This window comes from Astatotilapia calliptera, chromosome 11 (genome assembly GCF_964374335.1).
Source record: "Astatotilapia calliptera chromosome 11, fAstCal68.1, whole genome shotgun sequence".
Taxonomy (NCBI): domain Eukaryota; kingdom Metazoa; phylum Chordata; class Actinopteri; order Cichliformes; family Cichlidae; genus Astatotilapia; species Astatotilapia calliptera.
This window is the reverse complement of record NC_137432.1, coordinates 4,512,109-4,527,194: the sequence shown is the minus strand read 5'-3', so window position 1 is coordinate 4,527,194 and position 15,086 is coordinate 4,512,109. Positions and strand designations below refer to the sequence as shown.

Genomic DNA, 15,086 nt, shown 5'->3' with positions numbered 1-15,086 from the left:
TTTCACAGTTAGTGGTCAACACAGGAGCAGTATCCATGTCTTTTTTTCAAAAGTGATAACACAGCATAATAACAGTTCAATGTAACTTAGACTTAATGAAAAAAAAGAATTAACATGTATGCCATGTGTCATACATTTTTACCCAGACACAGCTAAAACATTGCAATATCTTCATATGCATCTTTTGCAAGTTATTTAGACTCACTAAAGTCTGTATACTGCGATAGTCATTAGAAATGCACTTCATATAAGTGGGATTCTCCCAGTAGGCAATGCCCTCCTCATCCAGGGTGCAGCGGCGAAGGATAAGCCCTGTATGGGGAAACACATGAGGATTAACCTTCAATTATTTGGTGAGCCCTTGTTACATCATGCTTTTACAGGACATGCAAATGTAATCTTTCTACATGCAGGAAGAGCTCACCCATGGCATTGGGAGGACAGCGTACTGCTGCTGTATCTCCAGCTGGAGTCATCTTCCACACAACATTAGAGTAGTTGTCTTCTCCACATATTTCATGTGGTTCTGTTACCAGAGAAACATCAAAGTGTGTCATGCAATTGTATTAATCACATAACCAGGAGGTAGACTGTCTAAGTAGTGCACTTTTCAGTCTTTGATGTAGTGGAGCAAACTGCGCCCACCCACTGACCTGGGCATCTCTTTTTGTTACAGCTGCGGACCTCTTCCCGCTCTCCAGGACAAGGCTGCCCTCCAAAAAAGGGCCCATAACAAATCCGGTTTCTCTGCTGACTCCCCCCTCCGCAGGTTTTAGAACAACCCGACCACAAGGACCAGGTCTGCCACTTGCCATCCACTAAGAGAATGAGTGAATAATGATAATGAAATACAACAGGAACATGTAAATTTTACACATTTGCTATCAATGAAGTGAATTTAACCATTATGCGGACCACAATGTTCTGTTTTTATATTTATGAAATCTCATTCAGCACAGTTGGCTGAAAAAGAGATCGCCATGGTGGATTGTCCACCTCCATCTCGCCCTGTCCCTAGCATCCTCATCTTTCCCACTAATCCCTCTGCAGGTCCTCTTTCACTACATCCATGAATCTTCTCAGTGGTCTTCCTCTTGCCTGGGAGCTCCATATTCAACATCTTTTATATACACTATCCCTTCTCTCCACATGTCCAAACAATCTCAGCCTTGCTTCACCAATTATGTCTCAAAAGCACTTAACCTGAGCTGTATCTCTGATGTCCTCACTCTAACCCTGTGCATCTGGATCACTCCCAATACAAATCTGGGTTTCTTCAACTCTGCCACTTCCAGCTTATCCTCATGTATTTTTGTTAGTTCTACCATCTCCAAACTGTACATCACAGCAGGTCACACTGCTGTCTTGTCAATCTTTACTTTCACTCATGCTGTTGTTCTTCTGTCACAATGATAACCTAGTATAGCCTCATAATAAAAACATGGAGTTGAAAATAAGCTCTCCAATAAAAAAAACCCAAATTTTATTAAAGAAGTGAGAAAAGGAAATTAAATATTCTGAATTTAGGTCATTACGAAATACTATAAAATGCAATGCTAGTAATCTGAAGGTCTGTGTAATTTGTAGTAAATGTGGAGTTAAGTAACTATCTTTCTTCAACTTAGCATCTGGCTCTCTTACCTGGACACTCTCCAAGGAAGCAGTCGACAGTCTCCAGCCACTCGCCTCTGCACTCAGCACCCCCATATGAGGGGCCATTACACTCCCTGGTTCTCTGCATGGTTCCATTAGAACAGGAGGCAGAGCAGGAGCTCCAGCTGGACCACTCATTCCAGACGCCATCCACTGAGAGAGGCCAAGGTCACCACAGCAACAAGAAAACAGAACAAAAGAGAACGCTATCTGTTTGAAATACTATAACACTCAAAATACAACAAACACATTTTATAATCGCCTCTGTCAGTGCGCCCCAGGGTGGCTGTGGCTACAATGTAGCTTGCCATCACCAGTGTGTGAATGTGTGTGTGAATGGGTGGATGACTGGATATGTAAAGTGCTTTGGGGTTCTTAGGGACTAGTAAAGCGCTATATAAATACAGGCCATTTACCATAAATAGAGTTGTACCGTTCCAATTCTTGAGCAGACTTTTCACATTAACATGATTTTTTCTACTGGAGCATCTTATAGCTGCTTGAACAGACAAAGTACAGGTTAAGTATGTTTTAGGTAAACTAGTTTTGTGTTTCCAGGGTTGTGCTCAGAACTCTAAAACAGCATGCCCAGTAGCGTTCATAGTTGCAGACTTTTGAAACAGTCAGACCTTTGTGCACATGTAAGATAATGTCATGTTCACACTCACAAACATGCAGATACAGCAACTACATTTTTTGCTTAAGGAATAAAGATAACCTGAATTCTTCTTATTCTTCACCTCCCCACACTTGGCTTACTGCTGTGTGAGGTGGGAGTGATTGTTAAATTTGTATGTTTTATGCCCCACTGTACATAAGTGCAAGTGGGTGGGGGTTTGGCATGATGTTAAATAATCTAATAAGTGGCCTAAATCATTATTAACATTACCATGAAAATCTTCAGAAATCAAATCACATCTGAGGTCCTTACCCGGACAGACTGCTATATTGCAGAATTTGGTCTGTTTCTCTGGCCCTTCACATGGATCTCCCCCAAACTGCGGAGGGGTGCAGGTTCGTGTTCGAGACCTGTAACCTCGGCCACAGGTAGATGAACACAGACTCCATGGTGACCATTCGTCCCACGCTCCGTGCACTGCAATCAGAGCAGCTAGCGTATGATTTATAGACAGACAAACACCAAGACAACACAATACCTTCACTGCCACAGTGAACCGTGGGCAGTTATCTGGGATAATCTGTGCTAATTCAATGTGGTCACTGTACTTTCAAAGTTTAGGAGTCTCCCAGTATGTCTGCTCTGGTTGTATGAGAGTGTGAGAATATCCTAAAATCTCTAAAACCGCAAACCCAGTCATGCTTGTGAAGTGAGGTGTACATTGTCCCATAGGCCACAGACTTGCTGCAACTGTGGCGCTGAATCATGTGGGTCTCGTAAGGGTGAGGCAGGGTCCTGGAGAGGGCTGGGTGAGCACAGGGAGGCAGCAGGAGGGATTTTGGGGTGGGGGGTGGGAGCTTACCTGGACAAACAGCAGAGTTGTTGCAAGGTCTCTGCTCTCTCAGTGGCCCACTACACTGGGTGCTGTAGGAGGAGGACACACAGAAACGAGTGCGACTCTGCCAGCCCTCCCCACATGTGGCAGAACACACACTCCACGATGACCACTCCTCACCTGAAGCTGAGTCTACTGAGGAGGAAGGGATGGGTAAAGGAGGATAGGGGAAAAAAGAGGAGCGAAAGGAAAGGACAGGACCATAACTAATTATCATGCAGGATCTAGCCTCTGTGGCCAAAAGAGGAAGGGTTGTGCTCTGATAAAGGGTACATTCTCGCTGTGCTGCATTTAAGGGCTGCCTCCATTAAAGGCGTAATTTTTCCTGACTAGTATATGAATCTGTTCCAAAGGTGTTGATAAATGTCCTTTCTTTAGCAGACAAAGATAATGGTGCCTAGTCAGTCTTCAAATCCACTACAGAATAGAGACAAGAAAGTGAAATTTTCCTGTCCAAGTTAAATTTCTAAGGCTCTACACAAGTTCCCAAATGTTGTCCTTCAGTGGAGACAGCCCCTGAAATGGGCCCCAGCTTTTGGTCTGCTGCTGGTCTTTTCCTTCGCTGAGTTTCTGATGTCATATCCTTGGCATCGACTTCCAGTGGAAATTAATGCCCATGACTCTGGATATGTCAGCGATTTTTTCACTGCCCACGACTGCCTCTTCAGTGGGTCACTTTACCAATAAGGGAAAAGTGGGCAGTCTCAGGTGGGAAGCAGGGAAAGAAGTAAACAGGAAGTAGGGAATCAATTAGCAAATAAAAGTAATACTCCACTCAAAACCTATCTTTGCTGTAAATTTTACCCCCGTATCTTCAACAGATCTCAGTGGCTTTGTATGTTGTCTTGTTTTCCAAAGACCAATAGCTGTGGTCCAGGGTGTGCCATGTCTTTTGCCCTGTGACAGCTTGGTCAGGGTTCAACAACCCCAGCCACAGGTGGACTCTGGAGGTGATTAGCCCAGTTTAGCAGTGAGAGTTGAGATCCAGTTAAATCTAAACATTTGTTATGTAGTTATGTTCCAGAGCAGCTTCCAGGAGTGCAGGAACCTTCTGAAGGTTTGTGGTTACAATATCATATTAATGTCACCGTGTATGTTTGGAATTCGTGGGGAAATACTTCCACCATAGTAATTAAATACTGTGTGTCTGCCACTGACTTCTAATTTTATAAGCTATGCTACAGTGGTGGGTGTATAACTATGACAAAGTAGGATTACGCATTGTAATAATGCGATTTAGTTGAATGTTCAAATAAGCAACCAATTAAATATATTATTTTTTAATATATAGTAAATAAATATGTTACAGTGTTTCCTTGTTCGCTGTTGCCCCATTGTGTGGGAGGAAGAAATGAAAACTGACTATCCAATGAAATAAAGTCATTACACCAGGAGGAAAATGTAAACCATAACATAACAGATGGGCTTGTAAATGGCAATAATCTTGTAATGCAACCTGCTATTTTTACATGGAACTCTATCCAACACTGCTCAGCTAGGCTACTCTCCAGCTCTATATTTTAACCCTTTCACGCATAGTGGTCACTACAGTGGACAGCTATTCAAAGGCTGTTTTCTTGTATTTGTGTCAGTGTTGATGGTATACTTGCACATAAACACAACACACAGCGTATATTGTTCATTCGTTTGTCAAATTCACAAGTCAAAACGTATGTTGTCCACCTAAGTGGACATGTACAAAACTTTTTGAAAAGTACATGTTTAAAAAAAAATGAAGTTCAAAAATCTTTTTTTCATGCCTAAAGATGAATAAAAATACTTAAGAAAAAAAATCCTGATTGAGGTTGTCATAATTCGTGCATGAAAGGGTTAAGGACAGAAATGAAATTTGTCTTCCTCACAAATAAAGCATGAATAAGATCCAAATTTGTTGAACTTTTGGGTGGAGTATCACTTAGAAGGAAGACTTCATTTGATGTGTTGTTTTACAGACAGGGGACCATGTCCTGCCATAATTTCACAAAAATACAATTTTACCATGTTCAGGCAGGGTCCATGTTGGAATTAGTCCATTGCGGACGAGGCACTACTGTGGGAGATTTTGATAGATGTGCTGTAAGTGAATGCAACTCTCTCTATTGTGGGTGTCATGTTTTTTGTGTGATATGCTGCTATCACCCAAGCTGCCGCAGTGACTGATGCATGGGATCCCTCTGCGTCCCGTTGTCTTACCTGTCTGAGAACTCTGCTGTCCACTGCGGGGCTTGTCTGCGTCATCACGCTTGCGGCTGTCCACCGAGCGAAGCGATTGGCTGCGAGAGAGATGGCGACCTTTGCCTAAAGGGGGGTGAGGCAAGGCCGGGGGAAGGAGGGGCGGGGGTTAGCAACCAGAGCTCCTTCATTAATGCCTTATATTTGGGACACAACCGTGACGTGATTGGTCACCCAGAACAGCATCAGCCAAACTTGGGACTTGTGTTGTGCTGTCTGTGTTAGTGTGCTGTGTGTGTGCGCAGTAGTCTCTTTATATTGTCAGCTGTTGTATAATGTTCCTTGTGATGGCATAACTAAATAGAAAAGACATGCAATAACATCAACAGTAATGAGTGTAATCTGATTTTTTAGCTGTCAGTCATGCACCGCCAGTTCTGTACAAATAAAGAAAGCTCTAACCAGTGAAACATTGCAGCTCTTGGTAAATGGCTTCAATAAAACAGAACTCTGATGTTGTTTTCATGTCCCTTTAGTCATTTGTGGGCTAATGATGTTGACATACTGCCTAAAAACCTGACCATGTCATTCTTATTTTTCATCGATCAAAGTCCCCTTTCCAACATGCACTCTTTAAGTCACAACTCTGACTTACAGAGAATGGATACATAAGCACATGAACAAGATGTTAAGAAAGGAAAGGTAAAGAAAAAGTAGTTGTAAAAGCACAGTTTGGACACACCACATACTTGTATTTACCCACAGAGCTTAAAGCACCCTCACTGACAGACATAGAAAAATGAACACGAAGAATAAGGAGCTTACCAGTGCAGGACTGCGAGTTGCAGGGCCGGCCCTCCTCCACTATGCCCTCACACAGGTACGACTCCTCCGGAGGTGACCGACAGGTCCGAATCCGGGTTTGGATCCCTCCACCACACTCGCTGCTGCACTGTGCCCATTGGCCCCACACACTCCAGCCACCTGGAGACACACAGACAGTAGTGGTTACTTACTGTGTGTTAACTTAGCAGCAGTGTTTTTCACTTGTAATGCCATGTGTTTTTGAGCTCATCTAATGGAGAGTGATCTTCAAATCCTACAATCCTCTGTGCAAAGCTTCAGTTTTGAAGAGCTGCCAAGGCATATAGTGTGTAGGAAGAAACACAGCTTGGAGCTGAACATCTCCAATCTTAAAAAAATGACAAATAAAAACAGATGCAAAATGTATGCCATAATGATGCTAACACAGCCCTACCTCATACTGGGAAGCCTACATTCCAAGAGTTAGGTCAGTCAAGCATACTATGATGACAAGGTTTGCATGTATGTAGAATTTTGAATTTTTGAATTTTTCTGTCATAAACTGTGCGTGGCAGGCAGGAATGGAGGACCAAATGCAGAGTCCAGGATGTGAAAAGTAACTCAAAAAGCAGCTTTAATGCTGAACACTAGGAAAAAAATCTACTAAACTTGAAGATACAAAATAGGCTTGGCAGACAGAACACACAGACAGGTATGAGGAAGATCGCAATGCTGGACAGAAGAAAAGAAAAAGGTTTAAATACACAGGGAATGACGAGAGAACAGGAAAGTCATGGGGAACACAACTGGGGCAGATTACACACAACGAGACAGAGGACGCAAAGCTAAACATAACACACGAGACAAGATACCTTCAAAATAAGAGAAACAAAGCAAAACAAGGTGCACACAGACAGGAGACTACCAAAGTAAAACAGGAAGTAATGGGAACACACAGAGAGTTGCAGATAGACAGAGACATGACTGGGGAAGCACTGATATCATGACAGGCAGGGAACACCAAATGAAACACAAGGGAAACACAAGAACTCACAATAAATATAATCAGAGCCTCACAGAGGACGACACAGAGGGCAAAGACACAAGGGGGAATCCTAAATAATCCAAATCTAAACAGGAACAACCTAGACACTAGAGAATCAACTTAAGACTACCAAAAAGGACTTAAACACGAAACATAATATAAAATGACATCAAAACACGTGAAAATGAGCTAGGATCGAGACGGGCGCTGTTAGAATCAGCAATTAACCTTGTTACATTTCTACACAGTGTTAAGGTGGTTACTATAACCTTTAGCTTTTAAAGTAATTTCTAAAATTCTGTCTATTTCTAATACTTAAGAGTTCATAGAGTTGCAACAGTGATTACCTGTCAGAATAGTTATCCTTTGTATTACTACCTCAAGCTGCTTTTCAAGCCACTTAAAGAAGTGCAGACACTTTTCTTTCCAAGCTCCTTAGACTACAATAACCTGGATGACTGAGAACCTTCACAGACAGGTTCTGACAGGCTAAGGTTCTGCAGACACAACAACAGTTCAAAATGCTAGCACTAACCAGGGAATAATGCTTAGCTGACATAAACAAGAACTATATCCAATGCAAAAAGAATATATTTCAGGACGTTCCAAAAGCCCATTGCCCAAATCAGAGCTCTTCTGCAACCTCCAGCTGCTGACAATACTTCACATCAACCTCCAACCACAACTTCTACTGAAGCCTTCACCACCTCCTTTGCAGGATGCTTGGTCCCCAAGAAATTTTCCCCTTTCCAGGGAGCAGTAGTTGTAAAGACCGTTCACTTTGTTGCAACTTGACCAGTCAAACAAAAAAGAGCACACCCATCAGAAACTGTAGCTGTACCGACAGGCAGAGCTAAGGCAAATCCCCCACCAAGTTTACAGTTACTAGCAAACGTTTGTTTTGGTCAAAACATGCAAGCCCTGCAGGCTCTAATTGATTCTGGAGCAGAGCAAAGGTTTTTCTATCATTGATTGATTAACAATTAGGGATTAATGTGAAATATCTGAAAGAACCTGCTGTTTTGCCTGCTGTTAGATAGATTCCTGTAACCTCTAGCCTAGCCCCTAGGAAAGTATTTGGTTCGGTTGCTAGAAGGAGTGACAGTGATCAGGATTGTCATCTTTCATCACAGTGGTTTCTTCCATCTACCTTCGCCAGATTGTTAAGTTGCAGTTGTAATGTTAAGCTTCACTCTCTAGTTTTATGTTCACTTCATGACTAAATTGCCGTCTCTGTCTTCAGGATTTTTCCAGTGTGACTTTTTGTGGACGTGCTACTCAATACTGGACTGCACTTGGACTTTGAAATTAACCTTCTTGCCCACTCAAGAGTTTGCCTACCTGTTATTCATGTAACTCATTATTCATGTAAAGCTCAAACTCTTGTGCCTGGGTCCATCCACCTTGAGTTCACTATGACAAATGAACTTCTCAAACTAGCAACATGGACTTTATGTAGAAGAGAGCAAGGTCTGATCCTCTGCTTTACCTCCTAACCTTTGTTTCCCTTCAACTCACAGCAAGAACAATAAATGTTATTAATTAATACTGAAACAGCTGACAGTGTTCTTTCATTTATCTATATATTTGTATGTGTAATATGAGCAGCACTGTAGGTTGTTGAGAACAGATAAAATCACTACTAGGCCTCTAGGTAGGAGTATAATGAAGGTGTAAACAGAGCACTCACTTCCTCTCTTCTTTATATTAAAAATAACAGCAAACCTGATGTTTCTTGAACAAAGAATGTAGCCATCCATTCTCTGGCTCGGTTGGCTTTTCCTTATTTTAATGGTGCTTAAAGGAAAAAAAATGTATAGAGACAAAACTGCTATTACTGCTACTATTGTGAAGGAGCAGATTTTACTGAAACAACAACCATTCCCCAGATCTAACCAAGTTTTGTACCTAAAGTTGAAAGGCTCTTGAAGGCACCAAACAGGGCCATCATTTTGTCTGATATAGGGAGATACAGGCGACATCTGACAAAACAACATTAACTGACATCCTGGGATACGAATGCACAAAACACATAAACTACTGACGTCCAAGCATCTTCAGGATATTGCAGCACACCAAGTTGGACAGCCAACTGAAAAACAATCCTCCCTAGAAAGTTCCAGGGTCCAAGTTTCATAAGCCATGTTCACAAAGGTGACAGGCAAAATAATCTTTTGTGAAGATCTCCCCAGGTCTCAATTTGTTTTTTAGTTTTTTATCTCAACTGTAAGGTGAGTTGAAGGGAAACAAAGGTTAGGAGGTAAAGCAGAGGATCAGACCTTGCTCTCTTCTACATAAAGTCCATGTTGCTAGTTTGAGAAGTTCATTTGTCATAGTGAACTCAAGGTGGATGGACCCAGGCACAAGAGTTTGAGCTTTACATGAATAATGAGTTGCATGAATAACAGGTAGGCAAACTCTTGAGTGGGCAAGAAGGTTAATTTCAAAGTCCAAGTGCAGTCCAGTATTGAGTAGCACGTCCACAAAAAGTCACACTGGAAAAATCCTGAAGACAGAGACGGCAATTTAGTCATGAAGTGAACATAAAACTAGAGAGTGAGCCAATAGGAACAAAGTATGACTGATACAGGTTAGGATTTTACATTACACAAAAGAAGCCTGGACCGGCCACTGCAGACGATATGTGTTGACAAGGCTATGTCGTACAGGACACACACGTTTGGGCAAAGTTTTGCCTGCCTGAAGCACTCCTGCACTGCAAGTCTGTGTGGATCTCTTTTGGACACTGTGCCTTGGCATTCATCAGACATATGGGGAGAACATATAGCAGGCAGGTGTAGATACACGTCCTCCATCATTAGACCACAGTGCAATGGAAATAAGAGTCACTGTCACCATCTGTCAAGGGTCTGATGTCCAAGAATTAGTTACCAAACTATCCATATACACATGAAGGATCTGGTTTATCCAAAAGGGGCCACAGCATTAAAAAACACAATTTAGCACACAAAAAAGTAACCTGCATCAGACTGATGATATCTAGCAGCTAAGGAGGATCTGAGGGGAGATTTTTTCCTCTAAAACAGAGATATGATGAATGCCATTGTCACTCTGAAATTCCCTGTTTGGCCATTCTGATTTAATGTGCTCCATTAAGATGTGTGCTGATCTGAGGAGGAGCAGGCAGAGCACTGTCAGAATATCTCTGTCTCTCTTTCTCTCACTGTGTGTGTCCTGCATGCTCATAAATGTTTAACGTCACAGACAGATGCCTTTCAGCCCCCTCAGGCGATGGCAAATATGTATTAATCTGCATGAATAGAACATGAAGTTGGCCAACATCCAGACACACACGTTTTTAATTACTTGCAAATCAGTTTCCTTTAGGGTGAGGCCCTGAATGAGGGAGGGCACTGTGGAGAGCGCTTGATTCAGTCGAAAGAGTCAAATATACACACACACATGCACACACACCTCGATTCCTCTACAGCTGTGTGTCATCTCACCATGACAGTGTTATGAGTCAAACTTTATGGATTGAAGGAGACAAATTGCAGTGAAAAAAGTGTAAATGATTTCCTTTCCCTTCAGAGATGAAATTAGCAGCACCAGCGATCACAGTCAATATCTGTTTGCTGTCAGCAGACTGACCTGGTGGGGTCCAAGTGTTCACTTATGGCTGTGAAACTGGATTTGATCATGTGACTGCACTCATTCAGTGGATAACCAGTTCAGTGCAGTTCACAGTATGTACTGGAACACAACTTAAAACATCTCAACTCAACTCAGTGCAGCCTCCCTCTCCCCAGTCACCTCCTCCAGCTTGTCCGGGGGAACACCAAAGTGTTACCAGGCCAGCAAGTAATTCCTGGGTCGGCCCCAGGGCCTTAACCCAGTGGGACATGCCCGGAACACCTCACCCAGGAGGTGCCCTTGTCAAATGACCGAACCAACTCAACTGACTCCTTTCAACGTGGAGGAGCAGCGGCTCTACTCTGAGCCCCTCCCGGATGGCTGCACTTCTCACCCTATCTCTAAGGGAGAGGCCAGCCACCCTTCGGATGAAGCCCATTTTCACCGCTTGCATCGATGATCTTGTTCTTTCAGTCACTACCCACAGCTTGTGACCATAGGTGAGAGTAGGGACGTAGATCGACCGGTAAATTGAGAGTTTCACTTTTACACTCAGCTCTCTCTTCACCACGATGGACCGGTACAGCAACTGCATCACTGCAGCTGCAGCACCAGTCCATCTGTCGATCTCCTGCTCCGTTCTCCCATCACTCATGAACAAGACACAGAGGTACTTGAACTCCTCCACTTTGGGCAGGAACTCATCCCTGACCTGAAGTGGGCACTCCACCCTTTTCCTGCTGAGGACCATGTCCTAAGATTTGGAGTGCAGCCAATCAGTAATAAAACCATTCCAACTCCCTGAGCCAACATGCTGATTCTTCTGTGCATGTTAACATGCTACATTTACCCCCCTTCAGGTTATTTGAGTGGGAGTTGTGTGACACATGAAATAATACACATTACAAGCAGGGCTACCATTCTGTTACTATGGTAAACATTAATTCATGTATATGAGCCACAATGACAAACTGCAAGGCAAACTGAAAGAAACTGAGCATAGCCACTTAAAGCAGTGATCTGGACTCCACATGACATGCCTCAGCTCATTTAAGAAGCAATCCCACAAGTGCTGCTTTGCTTAGAGTCTTTGAGGTTGCTGTGACAACCTGCATGGAGCAGATTAGCTAGCCAGGAAATCAGACCAGGAATGCACACAGCACTCAGTCAATTTCCAAAATAAGACACCGTGTGGAGACTGCATTTTTGATACCCACATCAATATGCCTATTTAGGCAGTTTTTAATTTATTTGTAAAAATTGTAGAGGGTAATGTCACTTGTAATGGAAATTGTGTATTTTGTTTGAGTGTTTTGTTTTGGGGTTTTTTGCTTTTTTATATAATTTTTAATATTCACATGTTTACATTTTCAGAATTGTAAAACCTTATTGTGGATCTAAGAGCCAAATTATGTGGACAATTTGCATCCAACTCATTGTGTAACGTTTTATTTGGTGGTATTTGATGGTTTGGGCCCCAGGAAGACTAGCAACCACTGTTGTGGAAGCTAATGGGGTTCCTCATAAATAAACAAATATGACTGGTGACACCAGACCAGAACTTAACCACTTAGAGGGATTCATCTTGAAGAACACAAAGTGTAATGTGACACAAAGGTGATTCTCAATAGAAAGGAAAAAGAGAAGATTTTAACTCATACTGGGATGTATCTGAGTACTGGGGACAAAATGATCTGCATCTACGTGATATGGGGTTGTGTGAAGGATGAAAAACAATTTAGGATATTTAATGCATAGATAGAATTAGAAATAAGATCTTATAGATCCATACCACACGTGTCTCTGGAGTAAGAATGTGCTTACTCCATAAAGCACAGAAAATGAGAGATACGTTATCCTCGGTTTAAAACAGCTGAAACAGCTTTTCAGAATTTTTTTTTTTCAATGAGAACTACAACTGCTTGTCACTGGGGCAGCATCCACTAAGGCACTGCTGTTATAGTCTGCACAGGAGGTACACTATTGTCTTGAACATTTGATGATAACTACAAAGACCGTTGATAAAAAAAAAAGAAGAAGAAGGTGAAAACTGGATGTACAGTTACCCATTCATTTGGATTTTCCATTTATCTGTGGAGACAGCAAAAGAAATTTGACTGTACTCTTACTTCAGGGCATGTCACAGCTTATATCTATTACCATTGTTCACAAGCACTTTGTGTGTTTGTACCTTATACATGAATGATAGTACATAACTAATGCAGCTTTTCTTTAAATTGCCAAGTCTACACAAATAGCACGTCATTTTCATTCTATTATTTATAGTTTATAAATAAAGAGTTGGGTTAAAAGTTGCTGTCTTTATGATTCTTATGTATCATACGTTTTCTTAACTACTTTTGGAAAGCTGCACTGCTTTGGAATGAGTTTGTTTGTCAAGCAATGATAAAGTCACACAATTCACGTTTTATTAGAGCAGAAAAATGAAGTTAGTTTGCTTTTTAGCTTCAAGCTCATCACTCTGTAAATATGATATATACAGAAACTGGGGTGTGATGAGTAAACATCCCTGAAGGCTACAGGTGGATGCTCGGGTGGTGGAGGGGTTGAGACAGCGTGGAGCAATGCAGGTCAACCATGACATTAATATGTCAGAAGAAGTGATGGAAAATTTAAAGCATAAATAGGACTCCAAATTGGAAGGGGGTGTTTGGTAACATGATGTGAGGAGAGTGAAGCATTTTTGTGTGTAGCTCCAGATCTGCCCAAACTAGCTCAAAGGCTTTTCTCCATTTAAACTGACTAAAGTCTTAAATGAGTTAATTCAGAAATGGTCCAGTGGACCATTAGAAACTCTCCATCCGGTTAATAAATTTAACAGAATACTACTACTACGACTACTTAGGTAACTAAACAGCAGTTCTGGATACATATAGTCATAAGTGTATGTGCACTTTAACAAGAGCAGAAACATTAAAGGCCTTAGAAAAAGAAGGAATAAAAATACATAAACTTGACTGAGCACATGAGCACAATCAGATACTGATGTTTTTGTGTAATAACTTCAGAGTGATTAGGACCCAAACACAGGACACACTTTACCAGGGACCAGCTCCAGTGTGTAAATCTGTAGTGCAATGAGCTAAAGGTGATTCCAGCAAGGTTCAAAAAAGGGCAAAAGGTCACAAGAACTAGACTAGGAACACAACAAAATAACAATATTCAAAGACATCCCAAACAGGAATAGAAAATGCTAGAAAATGACCAAAGCACAGAATTGCAGAAAATGGCTAAAGGGTTTGTGTGGAACAGAGGAGTGTTTATCCTGGGCTGAGTAATTAACTCACAGGACACAGGTTAGCTAAAAATGTGATGGTAACCTATTAAAGCAGGGATTACACGGTATAACAGGAAATGGCAGAACAGACACCTCAAATCATGACACTTGATGACATTCCACAGGACGAGCTAACATGGCATTTTGTCCACTTGAACACGTAATGCTCTCTGTTGGGTTCGGCTGACCCCTTTCATGTGATGACATGTAATCAGTTTAAGTGTGTTCTGTGGAGGTTTTTAGTGCACTTCTGTGTAAAGTAGGTGGCAAATGCTGCAAAAAAAAGAAGGCTAGACTAAGAGAGCTGCCATTGTGTGTTAGTGCCAGTCCAGTCACCAGAAGGGGAATGTCATTACCATGACAACGAGATGTTGCCGTCATCTAGGGCTGTTATCGCATGAACGCCTGAGACAACATGTCATATTTGAAGTAAGGAAAGAAAAAGGAGTAATGAAGAAAACAGAATTCAAAGAGGAATAAAAAGTGAGATACAGAGTGAGCCTGATTCATACAGCATGCTGTCCTACTCAAGGATAACATTCTGTAGTTTTCTTATCGCCAACAAAAGTAATCAAAGGAGCCAAAGCAACAATGAATTTATCTACTAACAAGTACTGCATATATACCAAATCCCGATACATAATCTTATTTCTCTGTGTCACAGAGCTCCACAGTATTGTGTAAGCCACACTGCACTTCACTGTGCATTAATCTGTGTCTCAAAACACTCCCCAGTAAATGCATCAATTCCTGCCGTTATAGCAACCTTGAGCTTTGGTTTTTAAAGAATAAAACTACATATTTGTTATTTTTTTTGATAGATCATCTCAGGAGACAATCTATTAACCTTTATTTGTGTCTCCAAGTTCTTTTTACACTGGAGCAAACCTCTGACCTCATATAAAATTCATATGAGCACCTCGTAGCTCCCTGAAATTCTGTTCCCTGACCTTGCTATTTGATCCCCCTAAATAAGTTCCCTGTCAAAGTCATTATTTTTTCATTT

General features: G+C 41.7%; 1 protein-coding gene across 9 annotated transcripts in view; it reads right to left on the bottom strand.

Moving 5' to 3' along the window:
- Positions 1-15,086, bottom strand: part of adgrb1a (adhesion G protein-coupled receptor B1a) — a 207,871-nt gene that overhangs the window by 103,685 nt on the left and 89,100 nt on the right. For 6 of the 9 annotated variants that reach the window (XM_080307750.1, XM_026184575.2, XM_026184580.2 and 3 more), the window contains exons 3-10: positions 6,165-6,323; positions 5,361-5,465; positions 3,135-3,302; positions 2,585-2,749; positions 1,642-1,806; positions 654-818; positions 425-526; positions 206-312 (exon numbers count right to left, since the gene is read on the bottom strand). In XM_080307750.1, the coding sequence (XP_080163876.1) occupies positions 206-312; positions 425-526; positions 654-818; positions 1,642-1,806; positions 2,585-2,749; positions 3,135-3,302; positions 5,361-5,465; positions 6,165-6,323 (1,136 nt within the window). The remainder of the gene's footprint in view (positions 1-205; positions 313-424; positions 527-653; positions 819-1,641; positions 1,807-2,584; positions 2,750-3,134; positions 3,303-5,360; positions 5,466-6,164; positions 6,324-15,086) is intronic. The other 3 variants (XM_026184584.2, XM_080307746.1, XM_080307749.1) reach the window with 2 other exon arrangements.